This window comes from Erinaceus europaeus, chromosome 11 (assembly GCF_950295315.1).
Source record: "Erinaceus europaeus chromosome 11, mEriEur2.1, whole genome shotgun sequence".
In the NCBI taxonomy this organism is placed as follows: Eukaryota; Metazoa; Chordata; class Mammalia; order Eulipotyphla; family Erinaceidae; genus Erinaceus; species Erinaceus europaeus.
In genome coordinates, this window is record NC_080172.1 from 114,903,608 (window position 1) to 114,931,496 (window position 27,889).

Sequence of the window (27,889 nt, forward strand, 5' to 3'; positions counted from 1 at the left end):
GCGTCCTGAACCCCACTTTGTCCCCAGCTGCCCCCCCCCCAAGAGTGAGGGTGATGGCCACCCAGCCTGAGAAGAGAGTGGCGTCGTCTGTCTTCATCACCCTGGCACCCCCACGCCGAGATGAGGCCGCCGAGGAGGTGAGGCAGGCAGCTTGCGAGGCCCGGCCCGGCAGCCTCCGGGAGACGCCAGCCCCCGTGAAGGCCCCGGGCACCGGGTCGGCAGCGAGGCCCGGCACCTGGAAGCCTCCGGGCAGGACTGCAGCGGCTTCACCAGCTGTGCCAGCTCAGCTCTCCAATGGAGGTGAGAGGGTGAGGGCCGGGTGGGAGATGGGGTCAGAGGCTGTGCCCAGGTGGGGAGCTGTGCCGGGTGGTAGCGCAGCGGGATAAGCGCACATGGCACGAAGCGCAAGAATCGTGGTTCGAGGCCCCAGCTCGCCACCTGCAGGGCGGTCACTTCCCAGGCGGTGAAGCAGGTCTGCAGGTGTCTGTCTTTCTCTCCCCCTCTCTGTCTCCATTCCCCTCCTCTCTCCATTTCTGTCTGTCCTATCCAACAACAACGACAGCAATAACACCAATAACAAAAACAGGGGCACAACAAGGGCAACAAAAATGGAAAAAAATGGCCTTCAGGAGCAGTGGATTTGTAGTGCAGGCACCAAGCCCCAGCGATAACCCTGGGGGCAAAAAAAAAAAAAGGACACATAGTGGCCGGACAGTGGCACACCCGGTTAAGCACACACATTCCCAAGCTCAAAGAGCCAGGTTCGAGCCCCTGCTCCTCCCTGCAGTGGAGGAAGGCTTCACAAGCGGTGAAGTAGGTCTTCAGGTCTCTCTCTCTCTCTTTCTCTCTCTCTCCCTCTCTATCTTCCCCTCCTCTTGCAATCTCTCTATCCTATCAAAAGAAGAAGAGGGAGAAAGGAAGGAAGGAAGAAAAGGGAGACAGAGAGTGGAAGCTATATGAACCACCTTTCCTTGACCTTGAACTAGGCCTGAGTTGGGCTGCTGCCATGGTGACAACCCCTCAGCCCTCTCTCCCTGTCGCTTCCATGCAGATCTTGTGTGAGAAAGCATGGCATTCCAGGGGTTGGCTGACCGGCTGACGGTGCTGAGATGCTCAGGCTGAGAGGCCAGCCCAGGATGGGAGTGGAACCTCCCAGCAAACCACTGGTTAGACACCCGGCTTACAGTCCAGGACGGAGCCGGAGCCGTTGCTATGGAAACCACCCAGGGGCAATGGGAGAGGGTACCACAAAGGGGCAGGAGACGGACACGTGTGAGAACATACAAATATGCATATGTGATTGCTTATTTTTGTTTTATTATTATTTTATTGTATTTTTATTTTTAAAAGTTTTTTAAAAAAATCTTTATCTGTTGATAGAGACAGTCAGAAATTGAGAGGGAAGGGGTGATAGAGAGGGAGAGAGACGCCTGCTTCACCACTTGTGAAGTTTTTCCCCTACAGGTGGGGACCAGAGGCTCGAACCTGGGTCCTAGCGTACTGTAACATATGCGCTCAACCAGGCGCACCACCACCTGGCCCCAATTTTTTTTTTTTTAATCAGAACACTGACTAACTCTGGTTTGTGCTGGTGCTGGAGATTGAACCAGGGGCTTTTGGTGTCTCGGGCATGAAAGTTTTTTTGCAGAACCATTATGCTGTCTCCCCAGTCCTGTGACATGCTGGCTTTTTTTTTTTTTCCCTCCAGTATTACCTCTGGGACTCGATGCTGGCACTACAAATCCACTGCTCCTGGAGGCCATTCTTTCTTTTCTTTTCTTTTCTTTTTTCTTCTCTTCTCTCTTTTTTCTTTCAATTTTTATTTGACAGGACAGAAACTGAGAAGGGAAGTGAGGTAGGGAGAGAGAAAGAGAGACACCTGCAGACCTGCTTCACCGCCCACGAAGCATTCCCCCCTGTAAGTGGGGAGCCGGACCTCCAAGCCAGTTTCCTCGCACTTAGTTCCACATGCGCCTAACTGGGCATGTCACTGCCAGGCTCCCTGACGTGCTCCTTCGTTGCAGTGTAACCGCCTAGACTGATCTTTCGGTCAGGAGCACACACGGCAGGCACGCCTCCTCCAGCCTCGTTTATGTAGACAGCCGGGACCAGGGGGGCTGCCAGAACACTCCCATCGGGACGTAGGAGCTGACGATACCCTTTCCGGGCAGGACAAGGAGCCTGGGAAATTTTAATTCAGATACCCAAATTCCCAGGACATTTTCCTGGGCTCTCTTGGAATTGCGGACAGGATTGCCTAGGGAGTGCAGTAACCAAACCCGGCCTTCCCTGGACAGCTGCTGGTCAGTTTGGCAAACGTGATGCAGAGTTACAGGGACTCTAGACGTGAAGCCTGGCTGCAGTGAGATGAGTTCTAGGTGGGCAGTGTGGTCCCGAGTCTGGCCCGAGAGAGGAAGGAGGAGTAGGAAGGCCGGGCCTGGGTCCTGCTGCTGCCCGGAGCCACCCTGTGGCTGGCTGTCCTCAGACTCCACGTTGCGGCTTGTGCTGCTGGCGGTCTGTGCTGTTTCCACAGTCCACACTTGCCGGCACCTTCTCTTTCCTTCTGGTTGGCCACTGTCACTCACAGCCGCACCGCCTCTCCCATTCATAAACTTTTTTTTCTCGTGGGTTTTTTTTAAATTGTATTTTCTATTGATTTATTGTTGGATAGAGATAGAGAGAAATTGAGAGGTGAGGAGGAGGTAGAGAGGGCCACCTGCAGCCCTGCTTCACCACTCATGAAGATTTTTTTCCCTGCAGGTGAGGGACCAGGCACTTGAACCCGGGTCCTGGTGGGTTGTAATATGTGCGTTCAACCAGGTGTGCCACTGCCTGCACCCCTGTTCTCTCTTTTTTTTTTCCTTCCTCTAGAGTTATCACTAGGGCTCGGTGCCTGCACGCCACTGCTCCTGGCAGCCATTTTCTCCATTTTATTGGCTAGGACAGAGAAATTGAGAGAGGAGGGGGAGCTGGAGAGGTGGAGACAATTGGTAGAGCAGCAGACTAGCAGGCCTGAGATTCCTGGCTGGGTCCCCCGCGCCCGCCGCGTGCACCAGAGTGGTGCTATGGCTTCTCACTCTTCAAACGCTCCCCTTTGTGATGAGTGAAATAAAGCCTTGGGGGAAAAATAAGCAAGAAACCAGGGCGGCAAACTTGCCTGGATACTGCACCCACTTCGTCATGTGCTCGACCCAAGTTCGCACACCCCTACCTTGAACACCCCTACTGTACTGAAGGAAGTGTAGTCTGTCTCTCTCTCTCTCTCACTTTCTTTCTCCCAGGAAAAAAAAAGTCAACCTAGAGTAGTGGAGCCCATCTGTAACATAACAGCAATAAGAATCAAAAAGCCTTGAACTAAAGAGAGAAGCACACACGCCTTGCCATGCACATGGCCCAGATTCAAGCCCCACCACTACATAGAAGCACTGTGGGATGCTCTGGCGCTGTGGCCTGTCTCTCTCTCCCCCCCCTCCCGTCTCTGTGTGTGTCTCTGTTGGAATGAAAAACTCAAAATCTAGGAGCAGTGAAACTGCCCATGTGTAAGGCTCTAGCTCTACCCAAAAATCAACAGAAAGCTGGGGGAGATCGTGCTGTCTGTCCTTAGCCCAGAAGACATTCATGTCTGAGGCACCAGGATCTGAGGTTTAATCCCCGACACCACCATAATCAGAGCTAAACACACACACACACACACACACACACACACACACACACACACACACACACACACGGGGTGCTGTGGATAAAGCGCCTAATTCGGTCCCTGATATCACACTTGCTGGAGAGATGCTCAGCTCCTCTCTCTCTCTCTTTCTCTCCCCCCTCCCCCCTCCCCCATGCTCAGCTCCTCTCCTTCTCCTCCCCCTCCGTCTCCATTTCCCTCCCTCACCTTACTAAACAAATAGATCTTTGTTTTTTAAAAGCTGCTTTCCTTCTCTTGGCCACTAGATTCTTATCATCCTCATTCATTTCTGTCCACCTGTCCTGTGTCCTCATGTCCCTCCCTCTTTGGGACCTGCCATCTGCCACCATCTACTGAGACTGTGAAGCAAAGACTTAGCGGAGGTTCTGGGAGAGGTGGGAGAGGCTTCAACACTGTTTCTGCCTCTCGCAGACTCCTGACTCACATCCGGCTTCTGGAGCTTCGTTCTCACGACTCACCTGGGGGCTTGTCCAGACACAGCCAGCCGGCGCCCCACCCTGGATTTCTGATTCAGCCGGGCTGTGGTGGGGCCCGGATAGTTGGCCTTTCTTAGACAATTCCCCCTCAGGCTGATGCTCTAGTCCGGGAACTCAACTTTGAGGATGATCCTTAAAGAAGATAATGTTTACGCAAAAGATTTTCATGCCTGAGGCTCCGAGGTCTCAGGTTCAATCCCCAGCACCCCCATGAGCCAGAGCTGAACGGGGCTCTGGTCTTTCTCTTTGTATCTCTCTCTCATTAAAATAGAATGAATGTATTAAAAACAACAGATTTGAATATTTATAGGGGGAGGGGTAGGAGGGAGAGAGCCAGAGCACCATTCTGGCGCATGTGATGCCAGGGATGGCACCTGGCACCCTGTACTTGAGGGTCCAATACTTCATGCCCTGAGCCACCTCTCTGCCACGAGTGATTATTCTAGTCCAAAGGCCTGAAGTAGGTGAGGTTTGGGGCCTCGAGCCATTCTCAGATGGACATCTAGGGAGTGGGCACAGTGGATAGAGCATTGGATTGGACTCTTGGGGCCAGCTGGTGGTGCACCTGGCTAAGCGTTCACATTACAGTGCTCAAGGACCCAGGTTCAAGCCCCTGGTCCAAGCCGTTGGTCTCCACCTGCAGAGGGAAAGCTTTGCAAGTAGTGAAGCAGGACTGCAGGTGTCTCTCTCCTTCTCCACATCCTCCTCTCTGTTTCTCTCTGTCTCTAGCCAGTAATAATAACAAAAGCTTTGGACTCTCAAGCACGAGGTCAAATGGTGACTTTTTTAAAGGAGAATAGACCTTCTCTTTGTCTCTTCTCAACTTCTCTTGCAGAGATTTTCATTTTAATATTTATTTAATATTGGATAGAGACAGATAGAAATTGAGAGGGGAGGGGGAGACAGAGAGAGGGGAGAGAGACAGAGAGACACCTGCATCCTTGCTTCACCACTCGTGAAGCTTTCTCCCTGCGGTGGGGACCAGGGGCTTGAACCTGGGTCTTTGAGCGCTGTCATGTGAGGGCTCAACCAGGTGCGCCACCACCTGGCCCCAGGTGGTGACCTTTGAACCAGCAGCATCACCCCACCCCCATTTGCAAACACATGAATCCTCCAGTCATAGGAGCCAGACCTTCCAGTCTGCAGACTCCCCACAGCCCCCACCCAGACTCTGGCCTGTTCACAGGCCTAGAACAACCTTGCCTCTGTGCAGTCCCGGCTATTTCGGGGGGGGATTGTCTCTTTCAATGGAGGAGAAACCTGAGGCCTAGAGAGGCCGCTGGGGGCAGGGCATGTCGGGCAGTCTCACCTGGCTGGTGCTGCTGGTGGCAGGAGGGAGGTACCCCGCACCTCCTCCTGGCACCACTTTACTGGTGCCCACCCTGTGTGGGACAGTGGACAGTGGATTTCCCCAACTCTAGGGAAGCTGTGAAGCCCCTTGGTGGGGCCACCTGAAGGGGTGAGAGTTACAAAATAGTGACTGTTGGGGGCCGTGCTGGCAGCGCAGTCGGTTAAGCACACGTGGTGCTGAGCACAAGGACCGGCCTAAGGATCCCAGTTCGCACCCCGGGCTCCCCACTTGCAGGGGGGTTGCCTCACAGGCGGTGAAGCAGGTCTGCAGGTGTCTGCCTATCTCTCCCCTTCTCTGTCTTCTCCTCTCTCCATTTCTCTCTGTCCTATCCAACAAGGGCAACAAAACTGTGGAAAATGGCCTCCAGGAGCAGTGGATTCGTAGTGCAGGCACCGAGCCCCAGCGATAACCCTGGAGGCAATAAATAATAAAATAAAATAAATAAATATTAATAGTGCCTGTTCCCGATTCAGCTTCTAGCCCACCGGACAGCCCCCTTGCTTCAGGAAGTACCCAGATGTCTGTACACAGGGCTTGCAGAGAGGACCTCAGGCCACTCCCATGCCCCTTTCTCTGTCAAACCCACTTCTGGGAGCAGGAGTTAAACTATGCTGATACTGAAAAATGACTTTATGCCAGTTTTTCTCTCTTTTTTTTTATATTTCTTTCTTTTCCCTTTTGTTGCCCTTGTTGTTTTTTGTTGTTGTTGTTGTTGTTGTTATAGTTGTTATTGTTATTGACGCCATCATTGTTGGATAGGACAGAGAGAAATGGAGAGAGGAGGGGAAGACAGAGAGGGGGAGAGAGAGAGAGACACCTGCAGACCTGCTTCACCGCCTGTGAAGCGACTCCCCTGCAGGTAGGGAGCCGGGGGCTCGAACCGGGATCCTTACACCTGTCTTTGTGTTTTGTGCCACGTGTGCTTAACCTGCTGCGCTACCACCCAACTCCCTATGCCAGTTTTTCTTATGCTGTTGAGCTGTTTTCTCTTTGTTTTGTTTTTAATGAAACTTTCCCATGAGTTGAACATTTTTTAAAAAATTTTATTTATAAAAAGGAAACTCTGACAAGACCACAGGATAAGAGGGGTGCAGGTCCACACAGTTCCCACCACCAGATCTCTGTATCCCCCCCCCCCCCCCCGATAGCTTCCCTATTCTTTATCCCTCTGGGAGTATGGACTCAGGATCATTGTAGGATGCAGAAGGTGGAAGGTCTGGCTTCTGTAATTGCTTCCCTGGTCGTCTGTCCAAGGAAGTCTAGTTGGCATCATGGTGGCATCTGGAACCTGCTGGCTGAAAAAAGAGTTAACAGATAAAGCCAAACAAATTGTTGACTAATCATGAACCTAAAGGCTGGAACAGTGCAGATGAAGAGTTGGGAGGGCTCCGTTTTGTAGATAGCTAATAGGCCTATTTTATTTTACTGCAAAGGGCCCGTGACTATACTAGTTGTTTTTCTATTTGTGAGCCTGATATGCAGGTGGATCTAATTATTGTTGGGGAGATGATGTCATGGCTGGAATGAAAGAGAAGAGAGAAGAGAGAAGCAAAACATCACTGGCACATGTGATGCTGAAGGTCGAACTTGAGAGTCTAATGCTGAATCTACTGCACTACCTCCTGGGTCACTTCTCTCCCTCTCCTCCTCCCTCTCCCTCTCCTCCCTCTCCCTCTTCCTCCCTCTTCTTCTCCCTCCTTCTCCCTCTCCCTCTTCCTCTCTCTCTCCCTCTCCTTCCCTCTCCCTCTCTCTCCCTCCCTCTCTTTCCCTCTCTCCCTCTCTCTCCCTCTCTCTCCCTTCCTCTCCTGCCCTCTCTCTCCTTCCCTTTCCCTCTCCCTCTCCCTCTCTCTCCTCTCCCTCTCTCTCCTCTCCCTCTCTCTCTCCCTTTCTCCCTCCCTCTCCCTCTTTCTCCTTCCCTCTCTCTCTCCTTCTCTCTCTCCCTCTCCTTCCCTCCCCCTCTCCCTCTTTCTCTTCCTCTCCCTCCCTCCCTCCCTCCCCTCCCTCCCTCTAGCTCCCTCTCTCTTTCTCTTCCCAACTAAAGTGCTGCTCAACTCTGGTGGTTCCAGAGTTAGAGCCTTAGCCTTCAAGCCTCAGGCATGAATATCTGTTGCATAAGCCGCTGTGTTATCTGCCCCATCTTTTGTAAAAATATTTTAGAGGACACATCAGTAATCAGGTCATTCCAGGCCTGCATTTCAGGATGCGTCTCTAAATATGGCCGTGTCCTCACACAACCGCAATCTTGACCAAACAGTGACTAACCAATTCAGTACGAATGCCTTCTGGTTATCTAAAGCTCTATCCATACTTGATTTTCCCTAGTTTTCATGAGAACTCACGGATTCTAATGAAAGAACTGATCTCAGCTTGCCTCTTTTTTTCACCTGTATCCTTCCGTGAAATAAATAGCCTGAATTTTCCTTCTTTTTTTTAGATTTCTTTATTGGGGGATTAATGTTTCACAGTCAACAGTGAGTACAATAGTTTGTACATGCATAACATTTCTCAGTTTTCCACATAACAGCACAACCCCCCCACTGTCATCCTTTTTTGTTTTTTAATATTTATTTATTTATTCTCTTTTGTTGCCCTCGTTGTTTTATTGTTGTAGTTGTTGTTATTGATGTCGTCGTTGTTGGACAGGACAGAGAGAAATGGAGAGAGGAGGGGAAGACAGAGAGGGGGAGAGAAAGACAGACGCCTGCAGACCTGCTTCACCGCCTGTGAAGCGACTCCCCTGCAGGTGGGGAGCCGGGGGCTCAAACCAGGATCCTTCCACCAGTCCTTGCGCCACGTATGCTTAACCCACTGCGCAACCACCCAACCCCCCATTTATTTATTTTTTTACTGCCACCAGGGTTATTGCTAGGGCTTGGGACCAGCACTTGGAATCCACCATTCCCAGTGGCCATTTTTCCTTTCTAATTCTTGTTGTTGTTGTTGTTGTTGTTAGGACAGAGAAAAATTGAGAGAGGACAGGGAGATACAGAGAGAGGGAGAGAAGGGGCTGGGAGGTGGCATACCTGGTTAGACTCCCCCTCTGTTATCCTTTTCCAGGACCTATACTCTCCCCCACCACCCACCCCAGAGTCTTTGACTTTGGTGCAATACTGACTTTTCCTTATGTGCAAAATAAGGAAAAATTTGGTGGTATGGGATCCTTTGAATTGGGATGCAAAGAAGTTTATGCCAGCGCTGTCTGGAAAAAATACAGTGCAAGGCACACATAATTTAAAAAAAATGTTAGCATTCTCTATTGAGAAAACAACAGAGGCCACAAGCTCTTTAGCCAGGTGTGCCCAGAGACACCAGAGCCTTGCCTGGTCCTTCGCTGGGTGCCCGGCTCAACGTGCATGGCAAAGCATTTTGCCAACCCGTGGGGGGGCCAGGTGGTGGCGCAGCCGGTTCAGCGCACATAGTACTATGTGTAAGGACCCGGGTTTGAGTCCCTACTGCCCACCTGCAGCAGGGAAACAGGTCTGCAGGTGTCACTCTCTCTCTCTCTCTATCTCCCCCTCCCCCTCAATTTCTCTCTGTCCTATGGAATCAAATTTTAAAAAAGGGAGGTAGGGGAGTAATGGCCACCAGAAGTGGTGGATTCATTGTGCAAGCTCTGAGCCCAGTGATAACCCTAGAGGCAAAAAAAAAAAAAAAAGGGAAGGGAAGGGAAGGGAAGGGAAGGGAAGGGAAGGGAAGGGAAGGGAAGGGAAGGAAAGGAAGGAAAAAGAAGCCAGAGAAACACAACACTGGCTTATACTGGGCTGAGGAGTGACCCCTGGGCCTCGCGCTTGCAAACCTGAAGCTCTGCTTCTGCCCGGGACTTCCTGTAGCCCAGTTGGACTGGCTGTGGGCACTGGCCAGGCTCGCCCCTGCCTCCCTTGGAGGGATTCCCAGCAGCCTGTAGTCACATCTTATGCCACCTTACTACTTGTTAGTGTTTTGAGGAGCTGGGGTCTCACACGGGCATGATCTCAGCACCCTGGGCCACTTTTTCATTCGGATAGAGACACACAGAAGAGGGGAGAGACACCACAGACCTAAGTTTTTTTTAATTATTATTATTGTTATCTTTATTTTTTGGCACTTTCCTATTTTTTATTAGGTGGGACAGAGAGAATAGAGAAGGGAGGAGAAGTTAGAGAGAGGGAGAAAGACAGACACTTGCAGATCTGCTTCACCGCCTGTGAAGTGACACCCCACACCCCACAAGTGGGAATTATCTTTATTTCTTTATCAGATAGAAACAGCCAGGAATCGGGAGTCGGGCTGTAGCGCAGGTGGTGCAAAGCACAAGGACCGGCATAAGGATCCCGGTTCGAACCCCGGCTCCCCACCTGCAGGGGAGTCGCTTCCCAGGCGGTGAAGCAGGTCTGCAGGTGTCTATCTTTCTCTCCTCCTCTCTGTCTTCCCCTCCTCTCTCCATTTCTCTCTGTCCTATCCAACAACGACAACAACAATAATAACTACAACAATAAAACAACAAGGGCAACAAAAGGGAATACATAAATAAATAAAATAAATATTAAAAAGAAAAAAGAAACAGCCAGGAATCAAGAGGAAAGAGGGTGATAGAGAGGGAGAGAGACAGACACCTGCAACACTGCTTCACCACTGGCAAAGCTTTCCCCCTGTAGGTGGGGAGCCGGATCTCAAACCCAGATCTTTCTTTGCTCAGGTCCTTGTACTTAGCACTATGTGTGCTTAACCGAGTGCAACCGACACCCCCCCCCTTTTTTTATTTCTTTTTTTATTTAACAGAACACTGGTCAGATCTGGCTTCTGTGGTGCTTGGGGTTGAAGTGGGTTGAACCTGGAGCTTCAGACCCTAAGGCATGAAGATGCTTTGCGTAACCATTATGCTGTCTTCCCGACATACTTCCAGGTGCTGCTGCTGGACCAGAGGTCATCCTTTGAGAAGCCAGGACGCATTGGTTATGCATTTCAGCCGCTTCGGGCGGGGGTGGGGCTGGGGAGATAGCATAACGGTTATGCAAAATAACCGTTTTGCCTGAAGCTCCAAAGTTGCAGGTTTAATCCCCTGCACCACCATCAACCAGAGCTGATAAGTGTTCCGGTAAATAAATAAATAAATAAATAAATTAATTAATTAATTAAATAAAATTTCAGCCACCTGCACAAGACCTGGGGCAGGTTGTCATGGGAGTGGAGGTGGGGGTTTGGGGGGGATCGGTCTCCATGGCTACTGTGTCCTGAGCCCTGGACCTGCGACATTTCATTGGATCCTGACAACTCCAAGCTTTAAGAACTTTTATCTTGGGTGTGTGTGTGTGGGGGGGGGGGAGGTCTCTCCTTCAGATGTGCTGCGGAATCATCGCTTTGTGTGGAGTATGCACGGTCCTCTATGTGTCCCCCCGCCCCACAACCCCACCTCCCACCATAACTGTGAGCTTCAATGGTGACTGCTGGCTCCTTCATCCCAGCAGACTGACTGTGACCCTGCCCTGCTGGATTGACAGAGTGCAGAGCTGTCCTGTCTCTTCTCCATTTTTTTTTTCCTCCAGGGTTATTGCTGGGCTCAGTGCCTGCACCATGAATCCACTGCTCCTGGAGGCCATTTTTCCCCCTTTTGTTGCCCTTGTTTATTATTGTTGTTATTGTTATTGATGTCATTGTTGCTAGATAGGACAGAGAGAAATGGAGAGAGGAGGGGAAGACAGAGAGGGGGAGAGAAAGACAGACACCTGCAGACCTGCTTCACTGCTTGTGAAGCGACTCCCCTGCAGGTGGGGATCCAGGGGGCTCGAACCGGGATCCTTATCACGTGCGCTTAACCTGCTGCGCCACCGCCCGACCCCCCTCCATTTTTTTTTTAAACAATGTAATTGTTTCTTGATAAGGTCCGAACATTATTCTAGTTTCATGTTTAATTTGAATTAAATATATTCTGTAGTTTATATGAAAAAAAAAAAGAGAGAAACCATTTTCCAGTCCATCAAACAGACTCAGAGAGATCACACAGCAGTCAGAGATGAGTCCCAGGGCTGGGTGGCCCCCAGGTCCTGAGCCACCCCGCAGTGCCCACCCTCTCTGCACACACATCCCCTCCCCCTGACCCCGGAGATTCTGGGCAACCTTCTCTCTCCTGCTTGCAGGGTGTCCGCCGCCCCTGCCTCCTCTGGCCGCTGAGGACACACTGCCCGACCTGGACCACCTCCCGCCGCCGCCCCCTCCATCATGCCTGCCCCTTCCTGAGGTGGAGCCCTGTGTCCCCGTGGGCATGGGCGCTCTCGTCTCGGACTTTGAACAGCTGCAGCTGCCCCCACCCCCGCCACAGGTAATGCTACACGTTTTGTGTCTCAGGTTTCCATTCTGAGAAGATGTTCCCTGGAGCTGCAGGGGGAGCTCACGAGGGGAACCAGATGGTGGATCACCCTGTGGGCACACACATGGCCGTGTGCAAGGACCTGCGTTCAGATCCCATCTCCTACCCGCGGTGTGTGTGTGTGGGGGTGCTTCTAGAGTTGGGGAGCAGTACTGTAGGTCTCTCTCTCTGTGCGTCACTTTTTATCTCTCTCTGCCTCTCACCCTCAAGCAAAAAGAAAGGGAAGGGGCCAGGCGGTGGTGCCTCTGGTTGAATGCACGCATTACAGTGCCCAAGGACCTTGGTTCAAGCCCCACCTGCAGTGGGGAAGCTTCATGCCCGGTGAAGCAGGGCTGCAGGTGTCTCCCTGTCTTTCCCTCCCTCTCTGTCTCCCCCTGCCAGTTTCTCTCTGTCTCTATCCAATAAATACATAAATAAAAATGTAACTTGAAAGAAAGAGAGAGAGAGGAGAAGGTGTTGGAGGAGGAGAAGCATCATATTTTGAAACCTTTGCTCTCGGTCCAGGTCATTGTAAACATGAGAGGGATGGGGCCTGGTCGAGCGCACATGTTACTGTGTGCAAGGTCCTGGGTTTGAGCCCCCATACCCACCTGCAGGGGGAAAGCTTTGCCTATGGTGAAGCAGTGCTGCAGGTGTCTCTCTGTCTCTCTATCTGCACCTTCCCTCTTGATTTCTTGCTATCTCTAGCCAATAAAGATAAAGAAAACAAACAAAGACAAAAGACAAAAAACAAAAAACAAAAAAAAAAAGGAAGGAGAAGTGGGAGGATTTCCAAAACAAGGGGAGACCTGATTCTAGGAATTTGCTTAGAAGTAGGATGCTGGGGCCCCATGGTGGTGTGCCTGGCTGATCTCACATGCCCAAGGATACAGGTTCAAGTCCCCAATCCCCACCTGTAGGGGGGAAGCTATACAAGTGGTGAAGCAGGGCTATAGGTGTCTCTCTCCTTTTTTTTTTTTTTTTTAAGATTTTATTTATTTATTAATGAGAAAGATAGGAGAGAGAGAAAGAACCAGACATCACTCTGGTACATGGGCTGCCAGGAATTGAACTCAGGACCTCAGGCTTGTGAGTCTAATGCTTTATCCACTGTGCCACCGCCCGGACCACTCTCCCTCTATTTCCCCCTTCCTCTCAGCTTCTGGTTGTCTCTAACCAATAAGTAAATAAAGATTATAAAGAATTAAGAAAATATAAAAATAAAAAATACATAAAATTAATATATATATATTTACAAAGAAGAAGTAGGATGCCTAGGACTGATAAAAATGGAACACATACATTACCAAGCACAAGGACCTGGGTTCAAGCCCCCACTCTCCACCTGCTTGGGGGACACGTCATGAGCAGTAAGGCAGGTCTGCAGGATTCTGTCTTTCTCTCTGTCTCCCTTCCCTTCTCAGTTCCTTTTAAAAGGCTGCTAGGAGTGGTGGATGCTTAGTGCTGGCACCAAGCCCCAGTGACAGCTCTGGTGGTGAAAGGAAGAAGGGGAGGGTGTGGGGAAGGAAGGAAGGGAGGGAGGAAGAACCAAAAGAAGTCCCAGTTCCATCCACAGGGGAGCTTCACAAGCAGTCTGAGAAGTGCTGTAGGTCTCTCTCTCTCTGTCTCTCTCTCATGAGCTCTGTGTCTATAAGAAAGAGAAAGAACGGGATTCGGGCGGTAGCACAGCGGTTAAGCTCAGTTGGCGCAAAGCGCAAGGACCAGCTTAAGGATCCTGGTTCGAGCCCCCGGCTCCCCACCTGCAGGGGTCTGTCTTTCTCTCCCCCTCTCTGTCTTCCCCTCCTCTCTCCATTTCTCTCTGTCCTATCCAACAATGACGACATCAGTAACTACAACAATAATAACTACAACGATAAAACAACAAGGGTAACAAAAGGAAATAAATAAATATTAAAAAAAAAAAAAAGAAGAAGAAAAAATGGCCACCAGGAGTAATGGAATTGTCATGCCAGTGTCAAGCCCCCAGCAATAACCCTGGTAGCAAAAATAAATAAATAAACGGGTCCAGTTGGTGGCGTACCTGTTTGAGCACGCACATGACAGTGCACAAGGACCCAGGTTCAAGCCCCTGGCCCCCACTTGCAGGGGGAAGCTTCATGAGCAGGGGAGCAGTGCTATAGAGGTCTCTCTGTATGCTTCTCTCTCTCCCTCTCTCTCTGTCTCTTACTCTCAATCAAAAAGAAAGGGAAGGGGCCAGGTGGTCCCTTCCCCACCTGCTCTTAACCTGCTGCGCTACCTTCCAACTCCCTGAATAAAAATATTTTTTAAAATCTTTAAAAATAAAATAGGGGGTTGGGCGGTAACGCGGTGGGTTAAGCACACATGGCACAAAGCACAAGGACCGGCGTAAGGATCCCAGGTCGAGCCCCCGGCTCCCCACCTGCAGGGGAGTCGCTTCCTAGGCGGTGAAGCAGGTCTGCGGGTGTCTGTCTTTCTCTCCCTCTCTCTGTCTTCCCCTCCTCTCTCCATTTCTCTCTGTCCTATCCAACAACGAACAACATCATTAACAACAACAACAATAATAACCACAACAATGATAAAACAGCAAGAGCAACAAAAAAAGAGGAAGATTAGCCTGCATGAGCAGTGGATTCGTGGTGTAGGCACGGAGCCCCAGCGATAACCCTGGAGGTAAAAAGAGTAAAACATAAAATAAAAGTTCCTGGAACAGAAAGGTATGTGCTTTGCCAGGTCCAGCCCCAGGGGATTGTGGGTCTCTGGTGTTACAGTGAGTTGCCTGCTGCTCTGTCGAAGGTGTGTGTGTGTCTAGGGACACTGGGGAGTTGGAGACCGAGAAACAGGAAGATTCCTCAGAAGGAAGTGGCTTTGACTGTGAAGGCAGGGAGCTGGAGAGCTGTGAGCACCTGCAGTCAGCTCTCTTGCTTCTCAGGGCCGTCTCTGCTGTGCCCTGCGCCACCCTGTGAGGGGCAGAGCAGAGGGGGCCGTGCAGGGTTCCCACCGGGTAAGTCCTGTCCTGCCCCCGCCCTTCATGTCTCCACAGGCCCTGGCGGTGGGGCCGCCGCTCCAACCTCGGCCCACTGGTCTCAGGCCTGCAGAGGGGGAGCTGCTGCCTCCCCCAGAGGGGCCCCCCGGCTGCCCAGAGAGAGAAGCCTCCACAGGTATGGGCAAGGGCTGACCAAGTCCTGGGGGGTTTGGAGGGGCGAGAGCCCAAGGGGGTTGGCTTGGACCTCCAAGGTGGGAGCTGGAAGGGCAGGGCCTGGAGGTGGGGGGCTGGGTAGTGTTTACTTGGTAGAGCGCACACCTCATCATGCACCAGGACCCAGGTTCAAACCCCCCATTCCCACCTACAGGAGGGAGGCTTCACAAGCAGTGAAGTAATGCTACAGGTCTCTCTCTCTCTCTTTAACAATCTCTTAAAAAAAGATTTATTTGGGAGTCGGGTGGTAGCGCAGCAGGTTAAGCGCAGGTGGCACAAAACACAAAGACCAGTTAAGGATCCCAGTTCAAGCCCCCAGCTCCCCACCTGCAGAGGAGTCACTTCCCAGGCGGTGAAGCAGGTCTGCAGGTGTCTTGTCTTTCTCTCCCCCTCTCTGTCTTCCCCTCCTCTCTCCATTTCTCTCTGTCCTATCCAACAACAATGACAGCAATAACAACAACCACAGCTACAACAATAAAACAACAAGGGCAACAAAAGGGAATAAATAAACAGATATATTTTTTTAAAGATTTATTTATTTATTTTGGCTCGAGGCAGAAAGAAATTGAGAGGGGGAATCTGGAAGTATAGAAGGGGAGGGGCCAAGGGGTAGCGCGCCTGGTTAAGCACTCACATTACAGTGCACAAGGACCTGGGTTCAAGCCCCTGGTCCCCACCTCCCAGGGGAAAGCCTCTCCAGTGATGAAGCAGGGCTGCAGGTGTCTGTCTCTCTCCCTTTCTCTCTCCTTCTCCCCTCTCAATTTCTCTCTGTCTCTACCCAATAATAAATAAATAAGGGAGTCAGGCGGTAGTGCAGCGGGTTAAGCACACGTGGTGCAAAGTGCAAGGACCGGCATAAGGATTCTGGTTCGAGCCCCCAGCTCCCCACCTGCAGGGGAGTCGCTTCACAGGCGGTGAAGCAGGTCTGCAGGTGTCTGTCTTTCTCTCTCCCCTCTCTGTCTTCCTCTCCTCTCTCCATTTCTCTGTCCTATCCAACAAGGATGACATCAATAACAACAACAGTAGTAACTACAACAATAAAACAACAAGGGCAACAAAAGGGAATAAATAAATAAATAAAAATATAAAAATATTTTTAAGATAGTTTTGAACAAATCGACAAGAGGAGGCGCTGAGATCACAGGGCAGATGCACCTGCAGGTTTTTTTTTAGTTTTATTTATTTACTTTCCCTTTTGTTGCCCTTGTCTCTTTATTGTTGTTGTAGTTATTGATGTCGTTGTTGTTGGATAGGACAGAGAGAAATGGAGAGAGGAGGGGAAGACAGAGAGGGGGAGAGAAAGATAGACACCTGCAGACCTGCTTCACCGCCTGTGAAGCGACTTCCCTGCAGGTGGGGAACCGGGGGCTCAAACCGGGATCCTTTTGCCGGTCCTTGTGCTTTGTGACACCTGCAGTTCTGATGTCAGTGCCAAGTGTCCCCTGCTGGCCGCAGCTCCTCTCCTGGCTGTTAGCCCGCAGCGTGTCCGCACGGGGGCGTGCTGTTCCTTTATTTAGCGGTGACGGAGCACTCGGCACGTGCCCAGAGAACTTCTCCACCCCGGTTATAAAATCATTCTCTGGTTCCTTCTAGTGTCCTGGTTCCATTTTACACACTGAGGCTGTCAGTCACCACAATTCCTTTGAATTGCTTCCAGATGACAGCCTGGCTGTCCCAGCCCAGCGGCTCCTCATTTTAGCTTTTCAAAGGCCATTCACATTCCTTTTTTTTTTAAGATTTATTTTTATTTGCAGCCAGTAGTGGCGTACCCACTAGAGTGCATATATTCCCATGCTCAAGGACCGAGGTTCAAGCCCCCAGCCCTTCACACGTGGTAAAGTAGTATTGTAGATGTCTCATTATCTTTATTTATTTGTTTGTTTATTAGAGATAGTCATAAATTGAGAGGGAGATACAGACAGACAGACAGACAGACACCTACGGCACTACTTCACCAATAGCAAAGCTTTTCCCCTGCAGGTGGGGACTGGGACCTTGAAACCAGGTCCTTGCCATGGTAACATGTGTACTCAATCAGGTGCACCTCCACCCAACCCTTCAATTTCTGGATGTTTCTATCCAATAAGTAAAGATATTTAAAAAAATAAATAAATAAATAAAAATAAATAAATAGGGCAGGGGTCAACAACATAATGGTAATGCAAAGAGACTCTCAGGCCTCAGGCTCCAGAATCCCAGGTTCAGTGCCCTGCACCACCATAAACCAGAGCTGAGTGGTGCTCTGGTAAAAACTAAATAAATAGTGGTCCGGGAGGTGGCGCAGTGGATAAAGCATCAGACTCTCAAACATGAGGTCCTGAGTTCAATCCCCGGCAGCACATGTACCAGAGTGACGTCTGGTTCTTTCTCTCTCTCCTATCTTTCTCATAAATAAATAAATAAGTAAATCTTAAAAGGGGAAGCAGAAGAAGAAGATGGGAGCATGAACCAGAGCGTCACTCTGGCACATAGCCATGTCAGGGATGAAACTTAAGACCTCGTGCTAGAGAGTCCAGCACTCTCTGTTGTCGCTCCGCCCAGACCTTTGCCTACCCCTCTTTTTTTAAATTATTATTTATAAAAAGGAAACACTGACAAAAACCATAGGATAAGAAGGGTACAACTCCACACAGTTCCCACCACCAGAACTCCATATCCCATCCCCTCCCCTGACAGCTTTCCTATTCTCTAGCCCTCTGGGAGTATGGACCCAGGGTCATTGTGGGATGCAGAAGGTGGAAGGTCTGGCTTCTGTAATTGCTTCCCCGCTGAACATGGGCGTGGACAGGTGGATCCATACTCCCAGCCCCCCCCATCCCTCTTAACGTCACACTCACAGCCCTGAGGTCCCAGGACAGACCGGGCACTCTGGGCATCTTCTGGGTGGTGACTGGGTCCTGCACTCCCAGGCTGGCCAGGTCACAGCCCGTGTGTGTCCTCCCCACCCCAGACATCTGCGCCTTCTGCCACAAGACCGTGTCTCCCCACGAACTGGCTGTGGAAGCCATGAAGAGGCAGTACCACGCACGCTGCTTCACGTGTCGCACCTGTCGCCGCCAGCTGGCCGGACAGAGCTTCTACCAGAAGGACGGGAGGCCCTTCTGCGAGCCCTGCTACCAGGTAAACTGAGGCAGGCTTCTGGGTGTCGCATTGTGTCGGGCCCGCAGCAGTCACGGGACATAGACGCGTTGGCCCACTCCCCGGCGAGGCTCAGCGAAGCTCAGCCAAGCTGTGGCTGTTCGTAGCAGGGCGTGTGAGCCCCTCTGCTTCCCCCCCCCCGGCCTCCTGAGCCCCTGCGGTAGCTGGCAGATGGCCCTGGTGCTTGGGACGGCACTGAGGCCGTGCGCTCTGTCCCAGGACACCCTGGAGAGGTGCGGCAAGTGTGGCGAGGTGATCCGGGACCTCGTCATCAGGGCCCTGGGCCAGGCCTTCCACCCCACCTGCTTCACCTGCGTGAGCTGCGCCCGCTGCATCGGGGATGAGCGTTTCGCCCTGGATGGCCAGAACGAGGTGTACTGCCTGGATGACTTCTACCGGTAGGACCACCGCGGCCTGGCTGGGGCAGGGAGGACGGAGCCTCCCCGCAGACAAGTACTGGGTCTTCATCTCCCATGCACCCTGTATGCGACTGTGCACTCTCTGAGGCCCTGTGCTGTGCAGGGTACCCCCTTGGGCTTAAACCACTGCATCCTTACAACCATCCCATCTGCTGGAGACTGGTCGGGGCTGTGCTTTACCAGACGTGGAAACTGAGGCACACAGCAGACAGGGAAGCTTCCATTTTGAACCTCAACTCACCTGACAGTAGGGCCTGGCCCTCAGCCCCTCAGACCACAGGTCCTCACCTCAGACACAGACGTGTATGAAACAGTAGAGACACATAAAACTGTGGGCAGTGGGCCAGGCGGTGGTATACTCCATCGAGCACACGCGTCACCCTGCGTAAGGACCTGGGTTCAAGTCCCCAGTCCCTACCCGCAGAGGGAAGCTTCATGAGGGGTGAAGCAGTACTGCAGGATCTCTCCTCCTCTCTCCTTTTTCTTTTTCTTTTTCTTCTTTTTTGCCATGGATCTTTTTTTGTTGGATGCTTTACATTGGGTTTTTTATATTTTATTTATTTATTCCCTTTTGTTGCCCTTGTTGTTTTATTGTTGTAATTATTGTTGTTGTTGTTATTAATGTCGTTATTGTTGGATAGGACAGAGAGAAATGGAGAGAGGAGGGGAAGACAGAGAGGGGGAGAGAAAGACAGACACCTGCAGACCTGCTTCACCGCCTGGGAAGCGACTCCCCTGCAGGTGGGGAGCCAGGGGCTCGAACCAGGATCTTTAAGCAGGTCCTTGCACTTTGCGCCACGTGCACTTAACCTGCTGCACTACCGCCTGACTCCCCCTTCTCTCTCCGTTTCTATCCCTCACAATTTCTTTTCTTTTTTTTAAATTTATTTATTTATTTTCCCTTTTGTTGCCCTTTTTGTTTTTTTATTGTTGTTGTTAATGATGTTGTTGTTGGCTAGGACAGAGAGAAATGGAGAGAGGAGGGGAAGACAGAGAGGGGGAGAGAAAGACAGACACCTGCAGACCTGCTTCACCACCTGTGAAGCGACTCCCCTGCAGGTGGGGAGCCGGGGGCTTGAACCGGGATCCTTCCGTCGGTCCATACACTTTGCGCCACATGTGCTTAACCCGCTGCGCTACCGCCCGACTTCCCACAATTTCTATTTCTATTGAAGAGAGGAAGAAAGAAAGAGGGAGGGCCGGGGTAGATAGCATAATGGTTATGCAAAGAGACTCTCATGCCTGAGGCTTTGAAGTCCCAGGTTCAGTCCCGTGCACCACTTTAAGCCAGAGCTGAGCAGGGCTCTGGAAAAAGAGAGAGAGAGAGAAAGGAGCAGAGGAAGGAAGAGAAAGTAGCTACCAGGAGCTGTAAGTGTGTTGTGTGCGCACCAAACCCCTGTGATAACTCTGTTGACAAAAATAAATAGAGTGATTAATTAATTAATCAATTAGAATAAATCTGTGAACTTTAGTCCCTGCCCTGGAGAGGAGAGGTGGATGTACCTATTGAGAAAGAGGAAAGAAAGCAGAGCATTAGAGACTCACCCAGAGTAAGTGTCCTCCAGCCTCACTGAACACAGAGATTTCTCCCGAACGCCTCCCGCTCACTCCCTCGCCAAGAGCTGATCACAGCCTCCCCATCTGCTCTGGCAGGAAGAGTTAGGCATTCGTGCTCCTGGCTCCCCTGCAGCAGGAGCAGGCTGGCAGAAATAGTGCTGAGAGGTGAACGGGGGCAGCCTGGGTCTGACCGTTGATTCCTGCGGCTGTCGCCATGGGTGCCTCCCATGCACGGCTTCCTCTCCCTGCAGGAAATTTGCCCCCATGTGCAGCATCTGTGAGAACCCCATCATCCCCTGTGATGGGAAGGACGACTTCAAAATCGAGTGTATGGGAAGAAACTTCCACGAGAACTGCTACCGCTGTGAGGTGAGCGGAGTGGAGCTGCCTCTCTCCAGGGGCCGGGTCTGGGCTGGGTTCTGGGATGTGGCTCCGGGCTGCTGTCAGACTGCTGCTTGCTGTGCAGGCTGAGACAGACATGACCGGGGTGAGTACAGATAAGATCCAGTAAGCTGGTGTCTTGCACCAAAGTAAAGGACTCTAGGGTGTGTGTGTGTGTGGGGGGGATTCAGGTTCTGGAACATGATGGCAGAGGACCTAGTGGGGTTGTATTTTTGTTGTTGTTGTCATAAGAAAAACTGGGGGAGTCGAGGAGTAGCTCAGCGGGTTAAGCGCAGGTGGCGCCAAGCACAAAGACGAGACTAAGGATCCCGGTTCGAGCCCCCGGCTCCCCACCTGCAGGGACGTCGCTTCACAGGCGATGAAGCAAGTCTGCAGGTGTCTATCTTTCTCTCCCCCTCTCTGTCTTCCCCTCCTCTCTCCATTTCTCTCTGTCCTATCCAACAACAACGATATCAATAATAACTACAAGAATAAAACAGCAAGGGCAACAAAAGGGAATAAATAAATATTTAAAAAAAGAAAAACTGGGAAATGCTATGTATGCAAAAGTTATTGTATTTTACTGTCGACTGTAAACCATTAATCCCCCAATAAAAAGAAAAAAAGAGGGAGCCAGGCGGTAGTGCAGCGGGTTAAGCACACGTGGTGCAAAGCACAAGGACCGGCATAAGGATCCCGGTTCGAGCCCCCAGCTCCCCACTTGCAGGGGAGTGGCTCTCCTGGAGGGTGGACGCCCATTTCTCACGTCCTAGACTCAAGTCCGACCCACAGGAAACTGCCCTGGAGGAGGCTTTGGTGTCTTCTCTCTCTCCCTCTGTTTCACTGTGTTCATTTGTTTTAAGGTTTTATTTCTGGGGCCAGGTGGTGGCACACCTGGTTAAGTGCTCACATTACCAAGTGTGGGGTCCTGGGTTCAATCCCCTGGTCCCCACCTGCAGGACGAAAGCTTCACAAGTGGTGGAACAGAGCTGCAGGTGCCTCTCTCTCTCTCTCTCTTTTCCTTTTTTTTTCTTTTATTATTATTAAAATGTATTGGATAGAGACCGTCAAAAACTGAAAGGGGAAAGGGAGATAGAGAGGGAGAGAGACAGAGACAGCAGTACACTGCTTCACCCCTCGCAAAGCTTTCCCCTTGCAGGCGGGGACTGGGGGGTGGGGGTGGGGTTTGAACCCAGGTCCTTGTGCATCGTAACGTGCTCTCAGCCAGGTATGCCACCACCCGGCCCCTCTCTCCTTCTATTTCCCCTCCCCTCTCAATTTCTCTGTCTCTGTCCAATAGTGAATGTAGAATAAAATCAATCGATCAATCAATCAAAGGAGTGTTGAATGCCACAGGGTATGGTAGCAGTGTGGACCAGAGAGGACAGGGCTCCCCAGCCAGTCTAGGAGACTGGTCCTCTGGCTGCAGGAAGGGGGGGGCCGGGGCCCCAAGGTCAGGGGTTGCACGTTCATCTTAGCACTCTGATGTCATCCTAGCCAAACTCTTTTTTATTTTTGTTTCTCTTTTGTTGCCCTTGTTTCTCATCATTGTTGTTGTTATTGCCATCATTGTTGCTGGATAGGACAGAGAGAAATGGAAAGAGGGGGAGAGAAAGACAGACACCTGCAGACCTGTTTCACTGCCTGTGAAGCGACTCCCCCTTGCAGGTGGGGAGCCGGGGACTTGAACCAGGTTCCTGAATCCAGTCTGTGCTGCACTTTGTGCCATGTGTGCTTAACCCGCCACGCTACAGCCCGGCCCCCAACTCTTAATTGGAACAGAAGCTCTGCACCTAATTCATTATGCTCTGGATCCTGCAAATGATATACTTGCTTCTGCCGGGGAGACGCCAGGAGTCCTCCATCCTCACCCCCGTGCCACAGATGTTTCTGTCTGTTCTAGTTGTAGCCACTATGGTATCGTGGGTGATCCCAGGGCGGCTCTCTTAGTGAACGAGGAACTCTAAACATCTTTTCACACAGACACAATGGGAGGCGGGGCCACATGGCAGCGTACCTGGTAGAGTGTGCATGTTACCAAGCCCCCACCCCGTCTGCAGGGTCAGCTTCACGGGCAGTGGAACAGTCCTGCAGCTCTCTTCCCATCTCCTTCTCTCTGTCTCTATAAGAAAAGAAAAAGAGGGGCCGGGTGGTGGTGCACCTGGTTGAGTGCACATGTTATAGTGCACAAGGACCCGGGTTCAAGCCACTGGTCCCCCCACCTGCACGGGGAAAGCTTCATGAGTGGTGAAGCAGAGCTGCCGGTGTCTCTCTCTGTCTCTCTCCCTGTCTCCCTTCTCGATTTCTGGCTGTCTCTGTCAGTAAATAAGTAAAGATTTTTAAAAAAAGAAAAGAAAAAGAAATTGCCACAGGGAATGGTGGAATGCAGACACAGAGCCCCAGTGATAACTCTAATGACTTCTCCCTACCCCAAATATCAACTACAAGGAGCCAAGAGGTTTTTTAAGAAAAATCTTATTTAGTGGTCCGAGTGGTGGCGCAGTGAGAAAGCTTTGGACTCTCAAGCATGAGGTCCCAAGTTCGATCCCTGGCAGCACATGTGCCAGAGTGATGTCTGGTTCTTTCTCTCTCCTCTTATCTTTTTCATAAATAAATAAAATCTTTTTAAAAAATCATATTTATTTTTTAAATAATTATTTATTTAATTCCTTTTGTTGCCCTGTTGTTTTTTGTTGTAGTTATTATTGTTGTCATTATTAGATAGGACAAAGAGAAATGGAGAGAGGAGGGGAAGACAGAGAGGGGGAGAGAATGACAGACACCTGCAGACCTGCTTCACCACCTGTGAAGTGACTCCCCTGCAGGTGGGGAGCCGGGGGCTCAAACCAGGATCCTTAAGTTGGTCCTTACGCTTTGCGCCACGTGCGCTTAACCCGCTGCGCTACCACTCCACTCCATTTATTTATTTATGTATTTATTATAAAATTATCTTTATTTATTTCTTGGATGGAGACAGCCAGAAATCGAGAGGGAAGGGTGTGGTAGAGGGAAGAGAGACAGAGAGACACCCGCAGCTCTGTTTCACCTTTTGTGAAGCTTTCCCCCTGCAGGTGGGGACCAGGGACTTGAACCCAGGTCCTTGAGCACTGTAATGTGAGCGCTTAACCAGGTACGCCACCGCCTGGCCCCCCTTTATTTATTAATTATTGGATAGAGACAGAGAGAAATTGAGAGGGGAGGGGAGACAGAGAGAGAGACACCTGCAGACCTGTGGGGACCGGGGCTTGAACCTGTCCTTGTGCATTGTAATCTGTGTGATTACCCAGGTGCGCCACCACCTGCCAACACGCCGTCACCCCCCACCACAAAGAGGCCGTTTTCACTGAAGGTGACAGTGGAACTTGGTGGCGATGTCAACAAATAGCTTTATAATTATGTGTCCTTGTTGGTTCTAGTTCAAAGTCCAGACTGATGGTGCATCTTAAAAGAACGGTAAGGAAGTTCAGGAGTTGTTAGCACAGACATAACTGAGGGCCCAGTGGCAACTAACATGTCCCCCACCTGGCTGGTGAGGACATAGAGGCTTCTCAAGAAAGCAGAAGAGGGAGTTGGGTAGTAGCGCAGCGGGTTAAGCACACATGGTGTGAAGCTCAAGGACAGGTGTAAGGATCCCGGTTTGAGCCCCCGGCTCCCCACCTGCAGGGGAGTCGCTTCACAGGCGGTGAAGCAGGTCTGCAGGTGTCTGTCTTTCTTTCCCTCTCTCTGTCTGCCCCTCCTCTCTCCACATCTCTCTGTTCTGTCCAACAATGATGGCAACAATAATAACTACAATAATAAAACAACAAGGGCAACAAAGGGAATAAATAAATATTAATAAAAGAAAGAAATCAGACGAAAGGCTAACTGGCAGTGTGTGTGTCAGTCCTACTAGCATAAATCGTCTTAAGTGTACGAGACAATCCTGATCCACATAGAGCCATGCTGCCCAGACATGTGTTGTCCGAGGCTCCGCTGGCCATTACCTCACACTTGGTGACTTTGCAGGCCCTGAGCCGTTCTCCCCACTTAAGGTGAGCACTGAGGCTGGGAGAAGTGGCCCTGGCCCTTGTCCACCTGGCCTGATTCCATTGCAGCAGGGCTGCTTGTTGGGCTCTGATTTCAGAGAGGTCACACGTGTCACTCTGGGACGTCAGGTTTGACACTTGTGCTTTTAGGATGTCTTCTCCGGTAGCTAATAGGCATTGCACAGATCAGGGCTGAGGAGACAGCATAGTGGTTATGCCAAAAGACTCGTGCCTGAGGCTTCGAAGTCCCAAATTCAATCTTCAGCAGCACCATCAGCCGGAGCTGAGCAGAGCTCTAATTACATAGGGAGTCGGGCGGTAGCGCGGAGGGTTAAGCGCAGGTGGCACAAAGCACAAGGACCAGCGTGAAAATCCTGGTTCGAGCCCCCGGCTCCCCACCTACGGGGGAGTCGCTTCACAGGTGGTGAAGCAGGTCTGCAGGTGTCTGTCTTTCTCTCCCCCTCTCTGTCTCCCCCTCCTCTCTCCATTTCTCTCTGTCCTATCCAACAACAGTGACATCAATAACAATAATAACTACAACAACAATAATGACAAGGGCAACAAAAGGGAAAATAAATAAATATAAAAAATTAAAATAGATAAATAGGTGATCCGGGAGGTGGTGCAGTGGCTAAGGCACTGGACTCTCAGACATGAGGTCCTGAGTTCAATCCCCAGCAGCACATATACCAGAGTGATGTCCAGTTCTTTCTCTCTCTCTCTCTCTCTCTCCTATCTTTCTTACTAATAAATAAATAAATAAAATCTTTAAAAATAAATAAATAGGAGGGGAGTCGCTTCACAGGTGGTGAAGCAGGTCTGCAGGTGTCTGTCTTTCTCTCCCCCCCTGTCTTCCCCTCCCCTCTCCATTTCTCTCTGTCCTATCCAACAATGACGACATCAGTCATAACTACAACAATAATGACTACAACAGTAAAATAACAAGGGCAACAAAATGGAATAAATAAATATTAAAAAAATTAAACAATAAAAGAAAAAGAAAGAAAGAAAGAAAGAGAGGGTACAGAGCCTTGATATTAAAGAGCTTAGAGCTAGGGACCAGGCAGTAGCCCAGCAGGTTAAGCGCAGGTGGCTCAAAGCACAAGGACCGGCGTAAGGATCCTGGTTCGAGCCCCCCGGCTCCCCACCTGCAGGGGAGTCACTTCACAGGCGGTGAAGCAGGTCTGCAGGTGTCTGTCTTTCTCTCCCCTTCTCTGTCTTCCCCTCCTCTCTCCATTTCTCTCTGTCCTATCCAACAATGATGACATCAAGAACAACAATAACTACAACAATAAAACAACAAGGACAAAAAAAGGGAAAATAAATAAAATATTTAAAAAAAGACACATGCGGGTAGGTGTCCCTCCTACCTGGCCAGGCCAAGTCAGGATGGTATCTGTGACCCCAAAATTCTTTCGCGTGTGTGTGTGTGTGTGTGTGTGTGTGTGTGTGTGTGTTTAGGCGGGGGGGGGGGGGGAGGGGGGGAACTTCACCACACCAGGCTGATTTTTTTCAGATAGAGACAGAGAAAAAGGAGAAACACCGCGGCATTGTGCGGTGCTGGGGGCACGGCAGGCCATGCGTCCACAGCCACACGGTGCTCGTGAGCGTCATCTCCCCCGGCCGGGGCTGTCGCAGGCCTGCGCCCCTCCACACGTGTCCTCTTGTCTCCTGCAGGATTGCAGTGTGCTCCTGTCCATCGAGCCCACGGACCAGGGCTGCTACCCGCTGAACAACCACCTCTTCTGTAAACCATGCCACGTGAAGCGGAGTGTTGCCAGCTGCTGCTGAGGGCACCCCTGGCCCTGGGGCCCGGGAGCTGCCCGCTAGCCTGGGATGGGGGTGGGGAGCCTATCCTGACTCAGTTTCCCTTCCTGATCTGCTCTTGCATCCGGCCTGCAGCTCTGCCCACCACACCCCAGATGTGGCTAAGCCAGCCCTTCACGGAGGGTGTGACGGGTGACTGGCAAACAGCACCTCTCGAGCCCTCAGTGCCTCCCCTCTGAGCTCTAGAAGGTTCCACACCGTGAGCATCACCCCTGGGTTTCTGTGGCCCCGGACCTGGCCGTCCCTAACAGCAGTGACACCAGGTGGCCAGGCGGGGGCGCTGGGATCAGCTCTGGCTTGTGAGACTGAGCAATTGGGAGTCAAACTCCAAGGTTCCTTAAGCAAGCACTTTTTAAACAATTTGAATTTTAAATGATGGGAGACATTCTTTGAATATTTGGGGGGAGGGAGGTGGGGTTCTAAATAGGAAGTGCCTCCCTGTGTTCGGAAAAGTGCAAGACTGACCAGGGATGACCCAGCCATGGATATGCCATCTTGGGACGTGCATGTCACACGCAACGTGCTAATGCAGAAGATGCCAGCGATTCCGTGCGGCACAGCCGTGTGAGACAGAGACGCAGCTGAAGGGGCTGTTGAGTGCCAGGGGCAGGGGGCTGTTACTGCAGCCCTGAGTGGGGTGGCGCATATGTGACCCCCTATTCATGCACTGTCCTGCGTGTCCCTCCCAGCCCCCCTAACTAACCCTCAAGTCCCCACTAGGACCCTTCTACCCAGGCTGCCCTGCGACCACCAACTGCCTCCTTAAAGCCACACTGGCAAGGACTTTGTCTCATAAAGAGAAAACCTCGCTTTCACTGCTTGGTGCCTCTAAGGCATTGGGTAAGGTGTGAACAATCACAGCATTCTTTCTTTCTTTCTCTCTTTCTTTCTGCCTCCAGGGTTATCGCTGGGACTCAGTGCCAGGACTATGAATCCACTACTCCTGGTCGCCATTTTATTGGATAGAATAGAAGGAAATTGAGGGGGGAGGGAGAAATAGAGAGAGGAGAGAGACACCTGCAGATCTACTTCACCGCTTGTGAAGGGTATATATACTCTGCAGGTGGGGAGTCAGGGGGCTCGAACCCAGATCCTTGTGTTTCATACCTAACCTAGTGTGCCACTGCCCGGCCTCACAGCACGCTTTTTTCCCTGAGTCATCCTCTGCATCTTCTGCTCCCATGAGTAGGTCGGGGGTCGACGAGAGAGAGAGAGAGAGAGAGAGAGAGAGAGAGAGAGAGACTATAGAGCCCCCTAGGGGTGAGACAGCTTCCTGCCAGGAGCTTAGCGCAGCAAGTCTCAAACTCCAGGGTTCATGCTCACCTCCCCACCACAGTTTCTGCCATAAATGTGGACCCACTATTCTGTTCCCTTAATACTTTCTTGAGAGCAATATCCAAGACTTTTCTTTTACTCCTGTCTTTGTTCTAAGCAGTGTATCCGCGCAGTCACATGCCACTATACTAGCCGAGTTTTCCCTGCACCACTGAAGAAATAAATGAGTAACCAAGA

General features: G+C 51.0%; 1 protein-coding gene across 1 annotated transcript; it reads left to right on the top strand.

Moving 5' to 3' along the window:
- On the top strand, positions 1 to 27,889 carry FBLIM1 (filamin binding LIM protein 1). The gene is made up of 7 exons (XM_007523708.3): positions 1 to 300; positions 11,644 to 11,825; positions 14,875 to 14,992; positions 17,981 to 18,150; positions 18,388 to 18,566; positions 20,396 to 20,513; positions 26,228 to 27,889. The coding sequence occupies exons 1-7, from the start codon at positions 54 to 56 to the stop codon at positions 26,339 to 26,341; spliced, it is 1,128 nt and encodes a 375-aa protein (XP_007523770.1). The 5' UTR covers positions 1 to 53; the 3' UTR covers positions 26,342 to 27,889.

What these genes read in the sequence shown, in the direction of transcription:
- FBLIM1 (XM_007523708.3), top strand. Translation starts at nt 54, where the DNA reads ATGGCCACCCAGCCTGAGAAGAGAGTGGCGTCGTCTGTCTTCATCACC. An exon ending in TCTGCGAGCCCTGCTACCAG is followed by an intron (nt 18,151 to 18,387) that starts GTAAACTGAGGC and finishes GCTCTGTCCCAG; the next exon opens with GACACCCTGGAGAGGTGCGG. An exon ending in AGAACTGCTACCGCTGTGAG is followed by an intron (nt 20,514 to 26,227) that starts GTGAGCGGAGTG and finishes TGTCTCCTGCAG; the next exon opens with GATTGCAGTGTGCTCCTGTC.